Genomic DNA, 15,299 nt, shown 5'->3' on the forward strand with positions numbered 1-15,299 from the left:
AGCATTTTACTTTCCCTATGGACATCAATACAATATTCTCCAAGACCCTGAGCAAATTTACCTTAGAAACATCTTGGAGAAGTACACTGAAGACTCTTTTAGATCATTTACTGGCTTCCTAACAGGGGTGCATTTTGCTTTTTATTTTTAAGCTAAATCTGATTTACTTCTAAATGTTGACTTAGAAAGTGTTCTAAGACTCCTCTTCTCCCTCTACTTTCTTATTTTACTCTCTCCTATCTCTATCTTCTACCAYTAAGCTTAAAAAGAGTTACGGAACTTGGTATTTTGGTACAGCTGTGGCTGCAATTCAAATTTAGGATAGTATATSACCTCCTTAGCAGGTTCTGTGTTCATGAATGCTCTGTGCAAACAGGCAGATGTTGTTCATGTGCAACATTTTTGTAGAATTTAAGCCTCTAAGCAGAGCTGAAGGAATTAACTGGCCTTGCATGTCCAATGATTCACATAGCTTGGAAATCTTTAGAGCTCACTTATTCCTCTCATTCAGCTGAGATGACTTTTCAAGAGACCTAATGTGCTATTACATGYGGTGATCTTAACACTATTCAACCACCACTAAGTGCTACAGAAAGTGTTTTATTAACTAATAGCTGCTGGATTTTGCTTTTTGATCTGATAATCTCAAAGTACTAAGCCTCACAGCAGTCTGTCAGAAAAAGTCTGGATAATAATCAGTTCCTTTATTTACGTCTGCTCATTTTTTATTTGCAGAYGTACCCATTTCCTATCCAGATTAATAGTTTACTCTTAAAATGTACAGAAGGAAAAGAGGTGGAGAAAGCAATGAAATCAGCAGACTAATTCAGTTTTGATATAATGGAGACTATTTGGAAAATACATTATCAAGGGAATGATCACATTCTTTGCACATATTGCATGTACARGACATCTATATATCTAATGAGGCTAAGGAAACCCTCCCCTGCTATTTTTATTACAGTTCAGCCTTTCAGAAAGAAAAAAAGTGAACAGAATCAAAAMAAGAACAAAGAAAATAAAGATTTAACAAAGATAGAACTCCGAAAATGATCTAGGCATCTTACCTTGGCAAAGGCTTCCGAGGTTGGCACAACTTGTTGGTTCAATTGTAGAAGAGGGAATTAAGTATGACCCTTAAGAATAAGAAAGTCAAATAATCAAAAAGGTTTGGCTACCAGACATAACACCATCGTGTCTCAAAATACATTATATCTTGCAGTGACATAGTCCTTCTCCTGATTTCTCTCTTGCAAAACTAATAATGTCAATTTGCTGATAAGAATTGSTCGTAAGCATTTTCATTTTCTGACGCTGCCAAGCAATCAGAAGAATGAAAATCTCACTGAGTTGCAAGTTGCAATCATTTATATATCCTTTTCTGGTTTTTTTAGACTCTCCACAGCTTCAGCTAAACAAAAAACATTCCACTAAGTGAGTGCCATTTGTGTATACTCCATGAAATGGCTTTAAATGGAGGGGTCAGTATGGCTGTAGAATTTACGAGATCTTCATAAATGGAGATTGAATGGCACCTGGAAGAAGTAATCACATTCTGCTGTTGTTGTACAGGCTGCCCACTACACAGTTCTGAGAAACCTGCCTTGTGACAGATGCCAAGTAAATAAATAGTGATTAAATTTGTTTCTGTGCCCAAGACGTGGGCATGATTAATATTCTGGCATGCATTATTAATAAACAGATAATGTTATAAGTCTGTATCTTTACTGAATTACTCATAACTACATGCACGCATTTTGRTGATTTAGAAACAAAACAGTTGATATAAGAATGGATACAGATACAAGAATGGAAAAAGAACTCATAAAACCGCATTAATTACACTTCGTATATCCCAGTGGTTCAGCTGCACATACAGCTGCTTTTGCACATTATGTTGAAAATAATGGGGCCATACAGCATGGCATAGTCTTAATCTACTGGAATTGTTGCYCTTTTGGCTCTAGTTTCACCACTTCAAAATCACATTGGTTCAATAAGGTTCTCTCATGAATTATCATACTTCTATAAAATTAAAGAGCCATCACCCATCAGCTTGTCAGGATAGCAATGAACATATTTCCTGTGACGCAAGAGCCGATGAAGCCTGGGGCCTGAACTCAGCAATCATATCACACGCTGAATATTATTATACTCATGCACTGCTGACTGAWTTCAAAATATATGCTCCCCTACTGATATTAAAGCTTAGGAGTTTTTATTAATGCTTAAGAGAGACAGGAAAARTATTTGAGCTAGTTCCTTGGTACATTTATTTATTTCTAGAAAAGTAAACTCTATGAAGCTTCTTCTAAGTTAATACACTGCCTTATGGGTGAGGTATTTTTTTCCAAAATATACTCACTAATATTAAACAGTCAGTATCAAAACCTGCACTRAGTTCCTGCTCCTCTTGTTTCTGTATCAGTGAAAGATCACCTGAAAGATGGCTTGGAAAATCTCCAGACCATCATATTTTCTTCAGTAAGCATTTTAAAAAAACTCATGATTTAATTGGTTAAACTAAAAAAATCCATTTTTGACACAATTCTCATATTTAAGTCAGAAGACTGTACCCTTTAAAGAGGAATATTTTCAGTCAATATATTAAATAATATTTTTTAAAGTTTTAATCAGCCAGAATAGACTTTCCATCAGGGTACACTAAAGAAAGCATAACGATCTAGATGCAAACAGATATTTCTGTCAGTAGTAGATAARTACCTCAAATCTGTTCATGTACTTGGCAAAAGCCACCTTATGCAACCAAGTTATGTGTTGTATTAYGGACACTGTGTGTGATATATATCACTTACCTTAGCTGTCTAAAACTCAGACATCCAAATCTGCACTTGTCATATTAGATGTTCTATATAGCCAGTGGAGAGAAAAAGGGACCTCTACAGGCACAAACCATCTGACTTAAYTGAGATATCTATTCCAAAGTGAGATTAACTGGCCTTTGGAAAAGCCTTTTTCACTCCACTAATCATAAAGAGCATGGTGGGTAATTAGCTCGGTCTTAAACATCTATCCTTCGGCTGCCTGAAGACAGACAGATCCCAACCCAATTTAAATTTGCTGGTGAAATTAATGACTATGCCAGTCATTGGGAATGAAGGACTTGAATGAAGTGCACATGAAGTAAGTGCTGTGATTACAGTCACGACTAGATATATACGCAAGTTATCCTTAAACTGAGTAGGTCAAATCCCACTAYATGTGTAGTCAAGGTAGGCTTCAAAATCCATACAAAAAGCTGATTAAATACCAACTGGTTTGTCTGCACTGGGCTCTGTATTGATGGGGTTACTCTGCTATCGCTATCTAAGCTGTTTTTTGTAAAATTAGTTTGGATATGCTTACCCAGGCTGTGAATACTGCAGTGTACATATACCTTTAAATGCAAGTAGTGCTAAGGTACAGCAATAAAAACAAAATTCCGTCAAGTCTTCCAGAAACACCCCACCATGATTGCACAGCTGTAAAAACATGAGTCTAAGGAATAAATGAGGAGAAGGTAAAACTATGAAAAGATTATCTGGAACAATCTGCCAGCGTTTTAATGCTCAGTAAGTTTACTTGTAAAAGCTTTGTCTGAAAAATCATGTGTCATGAAAAACGCAAGTGTCATTCGAACACAAACACACTGAGTTCACTGCTAAATGCTTTCTTCTTTTTGTTTTTTGTTTTTTGTTTTTTAAGTTACATGCAGCTTCCTAGGAAAGCATTATTGGAACCGAGTGAATATCTCTTTTCTGATAAATCCTTCCATCGCTGCTAAATGAAGCCCAATCAGCTAGCGTAATCTCACCACCATCAGCGGTTTATTCATGGTTGATACTCTGACTCATCAACTTTTATATTCAAGGTTGGTTACAATGAAGGCTTATATTCAGGAAGAGAAAGAGAAGAAAAATCTAACAATTTAATCTCTTGGATTGGCAACAATTTTTGAAATGATATTGCACTCAGTATTTTCTGGTTAGGGAAAGCCTGTATCACAGTGGTTATCCTTGAAAGAAAAAGACTGACTAGGGAGCAATAATTTTCTCCCAGGCTTCCTTACAGGAAATAACAACACTTATGTATAGGTACACACGAAGCAGCATGTATGAAAAACTGGGCCTATGTTCTTGCTAATATAATAATGCTGACAAACACTTTCCAAAATAACGTTTTGCTGCAAGAAAATCACTAAACAATGACATCCCTAGGAATAAAGCTGTGCTGTATAAGTATACTATTTCTATGAACTGAGAAACAATATTACTTTTGTTCCACAGGGCAGTACAGTGTACAATAGAAAGGAAGGGCAWGATACTTCATTAAAAATCAGACATGACCACAGCATTTACAGATGTCTTGCCTGACTGTTCAGCAAGGGTGTTGTGGTAGTCTTGATGATTAGTATAAAAGTAAGATTTTCTAGGAAATTAAGTACTTTCTGTTAGGTCCGTTTATACAGATGTAAAAGCAACTTTTGTGTTCAGAATGCCCTCATCAGTCACGATTAATGTTTAAATTAGTCTTTCATTTGTACTAGTAGATGAGTAAGGCATCTATCTGCTCATGATTTATACTGGTATTGCTTAAATCTTTTATCAGAGGCATGCTGAGAGCTGTCCTAGTCAATCCAGGTGTGAATGAAGATCTCACTGTTTGGCTTCAGTAAACTAAAGCAAGTAGGATATATCATTAGCCACCTTATTCCCTCATAAGCCACTGGATATAACAACTAACAGGTCTTAATCAAGCTAGCTTCTGCTTTAAGCTAAGGATTCCTAGAACTTTGACAGACGCAGAAGTTTGCACTTAAACCATGGTGTAAGAAAATAAGGTGTTAGGGAAGCAAGAATGCAAAATGGGAGAGAAAAAACATTAGATACTGAGAGATCCCATGTAATTCAGAGAGAATCAGTGTTAATAACTGTTTACTCTGCTTTTTTTTTTGTTGTTGTTGTTGTTAACAAATATTTGTTTGCTACACTAGAAAGGTTCAAACTTTGTGGATGTGGAGTCTGCAGCAGCAGATTTTCACTAACATCATACGTGCACAGAATAGACTACTGTTGGCCATGATTCAGGTTTTCTACTATGCATTTTAAAATTATCCAAATATATCTTTGCAATTTTTATCTAAGCAAAACTATTCATTTTCTTAAAAAAAAAAAAGAAAAAAAAGCTAGTCCAAATTGTGAAATATTTCTAAACTTTGATTATTTTGTAATGGAAAAAAAATTCCAAAAGAAAAATTTCAACCACTTGTAACACACACGTATAGAAATTGTATTCTTGGGCACTTCTGTGAATCAACAAATGGAATGAGAGTAGGCTGGACTACATACTAGAATTTATCTTCTGGAGTAATCGACAGGAAGAAAGACCTTCAATAATTAACAATTTAAAGAAAGGCTGAAAATGTGTCAATGGGAAGATAAAAAAGATTTTGATCTAGAACTCTTCCTTCCTATCTGCCTCCTCTAATTTAATCTTTCCTCATATTTGTCTGTCATATATGCATTATTGTTTTGCAACTGCTTTTACTGGCTCTCTGCATACACAGCACAATGCTAAGAGGTGCTCTTTAATCAAAGGGCCAAAGGGCAGGTACAAAAACATTCACTCAGTGATTAGTTCAAGTAACATTTTTCTCTAGAGATCACTGTAGAGTAACTTGAGGTTAGCAGGGACTTTCCTGTGACCCTCATTTCATATGTGCAGAATGCTAATAAACAAACAAGCAAGAACTTTTATCTGTAAATTACTTTAACCAGCAACCCAATATACTCAAAGGATTTTTTTTTCACTTCTGGGAAACAACACTATGCCCTTTCAAAGCCTCTGTATGGTAAGAGTTGAGCTTAAGTCTAAGAAAGGTACTTTTTCTCAGCTGGTATATCATATTTTCAGCACAATGCAGAAGTGTGGGGGGAAAATAAGCAAAAAAGATTTGGCAAGACACACTCACCACAACTCAAATTGTTTTCAGCTTTCAGTGCTGAAGTTGGAATACTCCAGAATTCATTTTCCCAGTCGACAATGTTTCCTTTCACATCACAGCTGAGGTTGGCCAGTGCTTGCGCATTCATGGTGAAATTCCAAAGGCGGAAGTTGTAAATGTCCCCATTTAGAGAGCTTATTTCACTGCTGTTAGAACCCAGCACCAGTCTCCCATTTCCAGGGATAACTTTGCCAAAGATACTTGGACAGTATATTGTATGATAGATTCTTTTGGCATACACACCTATRCTGCCAGAGAAGCTATCCCCTACAATGCAGAGCTGTTCAAACGTTCCTGTGAAAAACTCTGCATTTCGGGGCAGCGCATTCTCAAGTATGCACTCAATGCCTGAGACAGACAGAAAATGGCCTTTTGTGGTCTTCCCGAAGCTGAAGAATTCTGTTGCCAAGGCGTTACTGTAGGAGAAAACCTTCCAGTCATCATTGTCATCGCTGCTGCCCTTGGTTGCTTCAAAGCACAGCGTAAATTGGCTAAGCTCTGGGATTGAGACACTGTCTGCCACAGACACGGTGTCAACGTTGGGAACCTGGGGAATGATGACTTTCTGATTCCTCAGAGACACAGCAACTAGAATCAAGGGCAGATAAAAATATTTTTTAAACAAGAATCATCAGCTGGAAACAAAGGCAGGCTATCAAAAGTTTAATGACAGGGACTAAAGTATCATTGAACCAAACATTCATTAGGTGGCTTTTATCACTGTAATAAACCAATAGCATACACTGAGGGGAAGTTAGCTTGGGAATGCATTCAACTAAAAAAATCCTTTTGAACAGCATGGAGAATGCTGTGCTATACATAACTAACAATTCCTGAAGTTGCCTTTAGAGCAATATTAGGAAATATTACCTACCAACTTCCAAATCTGCTTCAACTCACCCAATTCAACACAGCATTTATAAAATTACTATTCACTCATCAAGTAAGGGTGCATTAGGCATTGCAGTAAACCAGCTATTTGAAAAATATAATCTGACTTGCTTTTATGATCTATTATTTTAATTACTTGCCTGCATGACTGCATTACACCAATGAAATTCATTCCTTACAGCTTTTAAATATTGTAATAGAAGAAAACCTCAATTACATTCCTTGGCAAACTGAAGCCTTTTGTTTCTGAATTCAGCTAATGGGATTCTACAAAGCATTAGGCATCTTTTCATTTTATCCCCAGCAGCCCTCCGGTTGAACATTGCAATTGTGTGTTCACGAATACTTATATCCAAGCTGTTCACTTTTCCAAATGAACAGTTTTGGATTTTGCACAAGTATATAGATACGGCTAGTCTTCTTGAAAATATATATTGCAGTAAAGGTATTTATGCATTGGCAGAATTATTCCATTTCCAATCATAGTCTTTGACAGCAATATGTTGCAATAGGAACTGTTTTTTGCTAGGCCTGAAGAATAACTGCCACAGTAAATACCAGTGGTCTTCACTGGGATCTTTAAGTGATATCATAGCATATATAATGATTGTTATACCTGCCCTCTTGTCAAATGAAATAAAATCTTCTACATCTGAAAGGGTAACATACATGAAGGAACAGTGTCTGTCATGCCATGTTTAGGAAAACGATAGATATATGTACTATAAGGATTCCACATATTCTACGGTATTGCATTTTCCTTCTGCCAATTGTTTGCAAAGACTCTGAGCTCCAAACTACCATACAAGGAAATAATTGGTCTAACACATTATATAATGGAATAACATAAAGCATTGCCCATTATTTTCAAACCCAGAAACTGGAGAATGAGAGGGAAGAGAGGGAAATACTGGGCTTTCACAGTTACTGGATTTACTTCACAGAGTTTTTCCTTTCTCAAGGGCAAAAGTACGTTGTAATAATTTTATAGACAGAAGATGCATTAAACTTTCCACTGAAAATACGGGCATTTTTTTGATGAGTTAATTATACTGTAAGGTCTATGTAACATGAAAGATGATCCAAAATAYGTCAAAAGTATAAAGATTCAGGAGCTGAAAAAGAAGAAAGCTTGTTCATGCAAGCACTATGCAACCTGCATTAGGGTGGTCAGGAAGGTTATGGAACACCTGGTTGTACTTGAACAGTTTAAGAAGAGAAGCAAACAATGAGAATATTGCTCCGATTCTGAAGAAGCCCACTTCACTTCACAGCACTCACCTGGCAGATTTAAATACTGGAACCTTCCCCATGCAGCAGAAGGACAAAGCTGACAAGTATTTTGCACATGGGCAGAAAACAGAATCCTGTCATCAACATTAAGAGCAGATTTCTGTCCTGATCATCGTTATACAGCCAGTCATCATTCTGATAAATATCAGATGTTAATATTTGAGAAACTGGTTGTTCTCCACTATATATATCTATGGTCTACTCATCCAAGTGAGTAGTGACTACAGTCAGCAATATATTAAACTGTTTCTGTTAGGAAGATAACTGAAGTACAATAAACAAGGCTTCTTTTGGACACTGCTATTTCCTCATGAAAAATGCACAAAAGTCTTGGCAGCCTGGACGCAGTAGGAGCAACCAGCAACAGGCAGTTTATTGTTCTGAAATCAGCTTCTGCTTTTATGGGAGCACTGTGATGACACGAAGTCTGCCTCTGCTTCCTTTTAGAGACCCTACCTTCCTTGTCTCCCTTTCAGCTCGCTGTCTCACATCACATACACCTCTTTACACATAAGCCAACAAGGGGTAGCTAGACTGCATTTTACAACTAGTTGTGGGGAAACCTGCTTTCCCACCCTTTGACAGCTTTTCAACATGGTTCAGTGCCCTGAGTGGTGGCTTCTGCTGTGCCTAGTTTCTCTGCTTTCAACTGCGCTTTCAGCATTACTGGAGGAAAGGCACCACCTCTAATGAGGTTAGCAAGTGTCTACGCACCTAATGCTTCTTTGGAAGTTTTTGTTAATAGTGCACTGAACTGTGCTTTTAATCTGGCATATGACAGTACTATCATTCAAGTGCTAATTTTTACATGACATGCTTGAGACAATTCTCAAGCCTTGCTGTATGAGCAGAGGTCTGTTGGCTCTCCTTCCACTCCTGGTGACTGAGTGAACTTCTACTCGCCAGTGGAGCTATTACTTACTCACTTAACTACTACTTGAAAATTATTTAACAATTATTTAACACATCAGCTCTTCACTGGTGTAAATTGATGCATTCTACCGAGATTAGTAAAGTTGCATTCATTCACTGCAGCTGAAGATATGGCCCATCTATCTGCTCTTGGTACCTTGCAGCAAGTAACAACCAGAAAAGTCAGCATTTCTACAGGCAGACAATTTGTTACAGGTAACAGGAAGTGTTGCATGAACCTTCCCTTCAAACCACTGCTACATAAAACCCAGCACTCACACAAAAGCCGTTCTATTCTCAGTCAATTCCCTCCCCAAACTCATTTACTCATTTATATTTGCTTTTGCCCACATATATTTTGCCTTATATGCATACTGTATATTAAGCTGTACTACTAATGTCTTTCTAGACAAACTGCCACGAGTCTTCAAACAGTCCTTAACATTCCAAATTTGTGTTACTTTGTCAGACTAAAAAATGGACTATTTAATTTTATTATTTACATAAGATCATTGCTGAGAAATGAAAGAAGATATGAGTACTGTAAGTGTAAAAGAGAACTACAGTTCCCCTCTCGCTGAGAGAAATTCATGATTTTGCCTATGCATGATGTTGGTGATAATAATGATAATCATTTCAGTTTGACCATGAAGCTTTGAAACTTACCTCCCTGAAATGAACGGGTGTAGATTTCCCTGTGATAGTTTTGGGAATTCTTTGTAAGTGAGGACAAGAGACTGTAGGGCTGACATCCACCATGCAGATGTCTCATAATTTTTGTGTGCTTTGATATTCTCCTGTCTACACACTTCTATAACTTTATTTTTAAGAAAGGAAAGCAGTACATTATCATCCCTTTACCAAACTCCATTTCTGTATCCACTGCCAGATTAAGCATTGCCATGATCTTTGTTTGTGACTATTTAGTGAACTCAGATTAATTGCACAACTGTGGGCAACAAGCAGAATATGGCTTGTGGTTATAATTTGTTTTAGATGCACATAGCCACCTTTTCTGGCATCCAAGGTCAAAATCAAGATGTTAGTTAAGATTTGTAGTAATGAATGAAAAGTCAGCAGCTCTAGTCTAGATAGCCTAACAGCAGGTCTTAACATGGAGTGCCTTCATGAATATGTACATGAAACATGAAAATTTAAATCACTAGTGAAGGTTACCCATACCTTTACTCATACTGGATAGTAGCCTTCTTATTCAAAATGTAAGAACATTGTCTCAGACTATTTAACAGCAGTGGTGCTACTCCTGAAGGTAAAGCACTAATCAACTTGGCATGGAGGTAATTTATCTTTGGCTTCATAAAAATACRTTATCTAGAAGTATATAAACACAAATGATCCTCTGACCATATCTGTGGCCCCATCCTCTCCTCCTCATTGAACATATCTGAGGGTAATATTGCATCCTGTGATTCTTATTGAAAATCATCTTATTGCTTATAGTCACAATCAAGCCTTAAAATACTAAAGAGGAATAACAAAATAAATAATTTTGCGTAATTTGATTTGATACAATTTTTTATGATCCACATGATTTTATGACTTCAACTTTTACAGTACAGCAAGAGTTGTGATCCCAGAATTGTTACTAAACTCATTATGTTGGCAATGAAGGGTCTCAATGGAAAGAAACATTTTTAGCTCCTCTGATACAATATTTCCATTTTTCTTTCATAACTGCATACAAATTTTGTTTGCATAATTGGGACCAATTTTCTCTTATGATTCCTGGGGTTTATTATTTATTTTAGATAATAGTATATGTTTAATAAATATTTAAATAACTTTTTCCATGAGAAAGATGTGTTTGTGGCTGAAGAGGTAATTGCAAACCTGCTTATTCTGTGTTTGTACGGCATCTAACTAACCAAAAGAATGMAAGTGTAATACAATAATATGAATGATACGCAATACTAGTATCCAAGATAGGGTGCATGACTTCAACAAAAAGGAAGCCTTCTGAGAGTATGCAACTGTAAATTATAACCCTCAAATGGAATAAATGGAGAGTAACATGGAGCCTGCAAACAATCATCCTAATTCCCTCTGCAGTTCTTTACTGTCATGTCCAAGCGACTTCTGGTAATGTCTTAAGCAACAAGTAATTACAAGTTATTTGTAGTCTCATCTTCTCTCAGAGGAGAAAGCATGGGCAGAAGAGTGTCTTGTTCAGTAGTTGTTAGGCTTTTTAAAACCTAAGTATTGATATGTATTTATGGAAGAGAAAGAAAGGTCAAGGAACAGGAATGAAAGGCAGCAGGTTTGCAAAAATACTTCATCCTTGGGAGAGTTTATTCTAGAGACTGGAAGAAGCTCTGAGAAAGTTCTGCCTATTGCATAAACTTCTCCCCACTGTAGAGAGTTTCACTGGACCAGAGGTCTGGGCTGGCCTTATTTCTGGTTTGACTAAGTTCCCTCTGATGCTCTCTTTCATGTTTCTATGTCCTTCTGCAGGTAGGCTGGCATGAAGGTGAGGTGTCCTGCTTCTAAGCCATCCAGCATAAATTTGCAGAAAGAGGCATTGTTAGGCCTAAAGTCTTTACACATGAAATATTTTTCTAATGCACTTGAGGATGTCACATTCCAGAATAAAATAACTTATTTTCATGCACAGAAAAAAGAATTAGTTAAAAATATACCTAAGAACACTCTATTGTTTTATCTTGAAGTCTCTTCACCTCCTGTCTTCCCTTCCCTTCTCATGGAACATTTCCGGTTCCTTCAGAAAGCGTCATTCTAATCATTACAGGAAATTTCCTTCTGACAAGACATTTTAGCTGTAAGAGGGATGAAATGCTTTAGGTTTACTTACTTCGTATATAGCTGGCATTAAAACCTTTCTTTTGGATACTGAAGTCACTTTTAAAAGACACAATCATTTCATTTCCAGTAGAATTATAGGATAATCCTTTGGCAGTGATGCCACAAAGGTTCATTGGGCTCTCTCCATTGTCTAACGTTAGTGAATCATAAATACAGCCTGGAGCTTCTTCAATGTCAAAATCGATGAATGTTAGCTGTATGATGAATCCATGAGGTGCTCGGATGATCCATTTGCATGCTTGGCTGTTGGGATAATCACTGGGAAAGCATGGAGAAGTGAAAACTCCAGATGGGTCAGTTAGCACAATCCTACAATCAGAGCATCCGTGAGCTGGCAATAAAAACAGAGAAAGTTTGGAGGTCAGGAAGAGAGATAATTTAACAGGAAATTAATCATCCATACAATGACTTAATCTATTTCTTCACAGAAAAACACAAACAGAGATAGGAGAAAGAAAGGAAGAAAAGGGTCTGGTTTTTAGCAAGAAAAAATGCTGGAGGAACAATACAGCAAAATATTTTATATGAGAAATCCTTTTTGAAAGGAGTGTATATGATAATGCTAAATACTCATTTGTGCATATARTATATATTTGCTATGCATACTGATCTGTTGTGCAAAAAATGACGATGTAAAAGCAGTATTTTTGAATTCTCACATGTAAATGAATACTTTAACTGAAACTTCTAAAAAGATGACTGGTATCATTTAAATCTTTTGGCTGCTGGACCGATGCTGACTATTACAGTGACTCTGTGCCATGACATTGTTTTCAGGGGAATGTCACTGGAATGCAGCAGCACAACAGATGAATTGAAGGGCTATGGAGAGTAGCTAGAATTCTCCAGAGTTCTTAAAAGTTAGTCATCAGCATTTCCGGCAAATACCCTCCACATCACCCAGAAGGGTAGCAGTGAACTACCGGTTTTTGAATCAGCAGCAAATTACTGCACTCTTCTCATGCTGACTCAGCACCACTGACAGATTTGTGGCAGTAAGACTCAAAGAAATTCATATCCCGTTCTTCACACGTCTTTGCTTCTGTGGACTACTGTGCCTCTGCACGCAAATTTCAGGCCCATTTAGTCCCTGAGACTGTATTTCTCATTTGTTTTATATTTACTCTTCTATTATATATTTACTTCAGGTATTTTATTATTACATATTATTACTGTGATCTGCCTCCTGTTAAAATCTGTAACAATATGCCAAAGCAGCACTGAACACTTTTGGTGGAAACTGCAGATTACCAAATGATAACCAAAGAAACTAAATTCTGCCCAGCAGATCTATGCTGAATTACTTTGCAAATATTTCATTGGGCCACAATCCTGCATAAACACCACAGCAGCGTGAAAAGGGATGGGAAAGTATGAACATGCATCGTTATTTGCCTAAGCTAAAAACAACTAAAAAAGTTTTCAAGTGTCAAACTGTGCAGGAAGTAGCCATAAAGTTGGCATAGATGTAACAAACTCCCCCAGTGTACCCTTGATGTCCTCACTGCTGTAGTCCTGATGTAGCTAACTCATAGTCATATGGTACTCCGCCTTAGCAAATAGACCCTGATTCTGTACTTTACCTACATTTTGCAGAGTTTTTATTATTTTTATGAGCAAATCATGAAGTCACGTGGCTGCAAGGAGATAATGAGATTATTCATTATCTGGGATTTCAAAGCCAAYTGCTGGCCATTTTACAACAGAACAGAATTGTGGAATACTTATTTATTAAATAAGTAAGCAAAAGAGGTTGCCTTAAAGTTTTACTGGTAGCTTTGGGAAGCTGTGGCACTCATGCTATTGGAAAATATGATCTGTGTAGTGCAGGCAGAAGCCTGTCCACGCTGATTTCTCTGAAAATCTGTAYAATCAGAGGACTAAGTTCACCTTTCCTGAAACCTTGCTGTTCCATTTATGAACCAGAGAGGGAATATTCATTTTTTAGTACGACAAATATAAATCCTGTAGTTGTACAAGCAGAGAATGGGCTTCTTCCAGGGGATTTTGCCCAGATGCGTATTGGTTTTCAGGGAACCACCCTAGGCTGAGAGGAAGAGGAAGTGCAAAAGCACGCTAGGAGCTGCTGCGGTCTCCTCGCCCAGGGCAAGAGAGCCTCCGGAAGGTCCAGCAGCTGGCAGCTGGCTCTAGCACAGGCTGCCTCCCATGGCGGCGCTCTCTCACTCCCGCTCCCGCCTTCAGTATTTCTAATACCAGGGCAAAAGTTACAGAGGATGTGGCAGCAAGCCACTCGCACTCTCCTACTCATCCCTGCCAGAGAAATTAATGACACCGAGTATCTGGGCAAACAGGAACTTGCAGTTGCACCCAGATGGACCTGGAGCCAAGGACTAAGCCATCCGGGTCGGATCCTCAGGCGATATAAATGCATACAGGAACACAGGCACTAACATACACCAACTAAGCAYTGGACCCCTAAAACGTATCGTAATGACATTACAAAACACCGCTGAACTTACAGCTACCAGAAGAAATGTGCTGTTTATCAGTAATAGTAATGTCTAGTCTATAATCCTTAATTGGTAGGGTATTAAATTCATCCTAGATTAGAAAAGTCAAATTTGGGCATCAGAAAAAACAGCCATCCTCAAGGGAAGACTGTGTTTACTAATTCTATTGATTACCATCAGCCAAAATAAGACCTAGTTGTTGTATTATTTCTCTCTCGAGTATTTATTGTGGTTTCTAAGCTGTGCAAATAAAAAACATCAACACACATAACAAAAATACTTTTCTCTCTCCTGTCACTGTGAATACTAAAACAAAAATATTATTTATGCTATTGTTACTTTTACTCATTTCATCTTCTTACACATTTACTATTACACTATCATTTTATCATACCTATATTGGTTTGCTGGTTTATAGAACTAATGCAAAAAAACACTCCCTAAATTTAGATAGGAAAATAAGTGCTATAAACTTTACATACATAGAAGAAAGAGATTTGGCGAGCAGAACAGTTTACTTTTTTGAAGTGGGTTGGCTCCATTTTGGCAGAGTGGCTATTCTGTCCATGACTGCAATTTGAAGAAGAAATATCCTGTTTTCATGCACATGTCCACAGTAGTAAGTAAAAAGAAACGAAAACAAACAACAAAACTATATATAAACAGAATGGTTTTGAATGGAACTTTTTGCACAGCTTCTCATGAGACAGTTATTTTTCTATAAACACCACCTATTTTACTCATTAACGAGAAAAATTGCTGTGGCAACCTTAGGCTGTCAGCCAAAGATGACAGATATTTTGCAATTCCACTGGCCCAGAGCAGTTCTGAACTGTGGATACCAAATACTTGCTGCAATACACACCAGAAACATTTCTGCAAGCAAT

General features: G+C 37.3%; 1 protein-coding gene across 1 annotated transcript in view; it reads right to left on the reverse strand.

Moving 5' to 3' along the window:
• Nucleotides 1-15,299, reverse strand: part of ADGRG6 (adhesion G protein-coupled receptor G6) — a 117,736-nt gene that overhangs the window by 61,865 nt on the left and 40,572 nt on the right. The window contains exons 3-5 of the mRNA XM_085299272.1: nucleotides 11,931-12,272; nucleotides 5,972-6,592; nucleotides 1,068-1,136 (exon numbers count right to left, since the gene is read on the reverse strand). Coding sequence (XP_085155398.1) covers nucleotides 1,068-1,136; nucleotides 5,972-6,592; nucleotides 11,931-12,272 — 1,032 coding nt within the window. The remainder of the gene's footprint in view (nucleotides 1-1,067; nucleotides 1,137-5,971; nucleotides 6,593-11,930; nucleotides 12,273-15,299) is intronic.

This window comes from Rhea americana, unplaced genomic scaffold, assembly GCF_003343005.1.
Source record: "Rhea americana isolate MKP2758 unplaced genomic scaffold, rheAme1 scaffold_149, whole genome shotgun sequence".
Lineage (NCBI taxonomy): Eukaryota > Metazoa > Chordata > Aves > Rheiformes > Rheidae > Rhea > Rhea americana.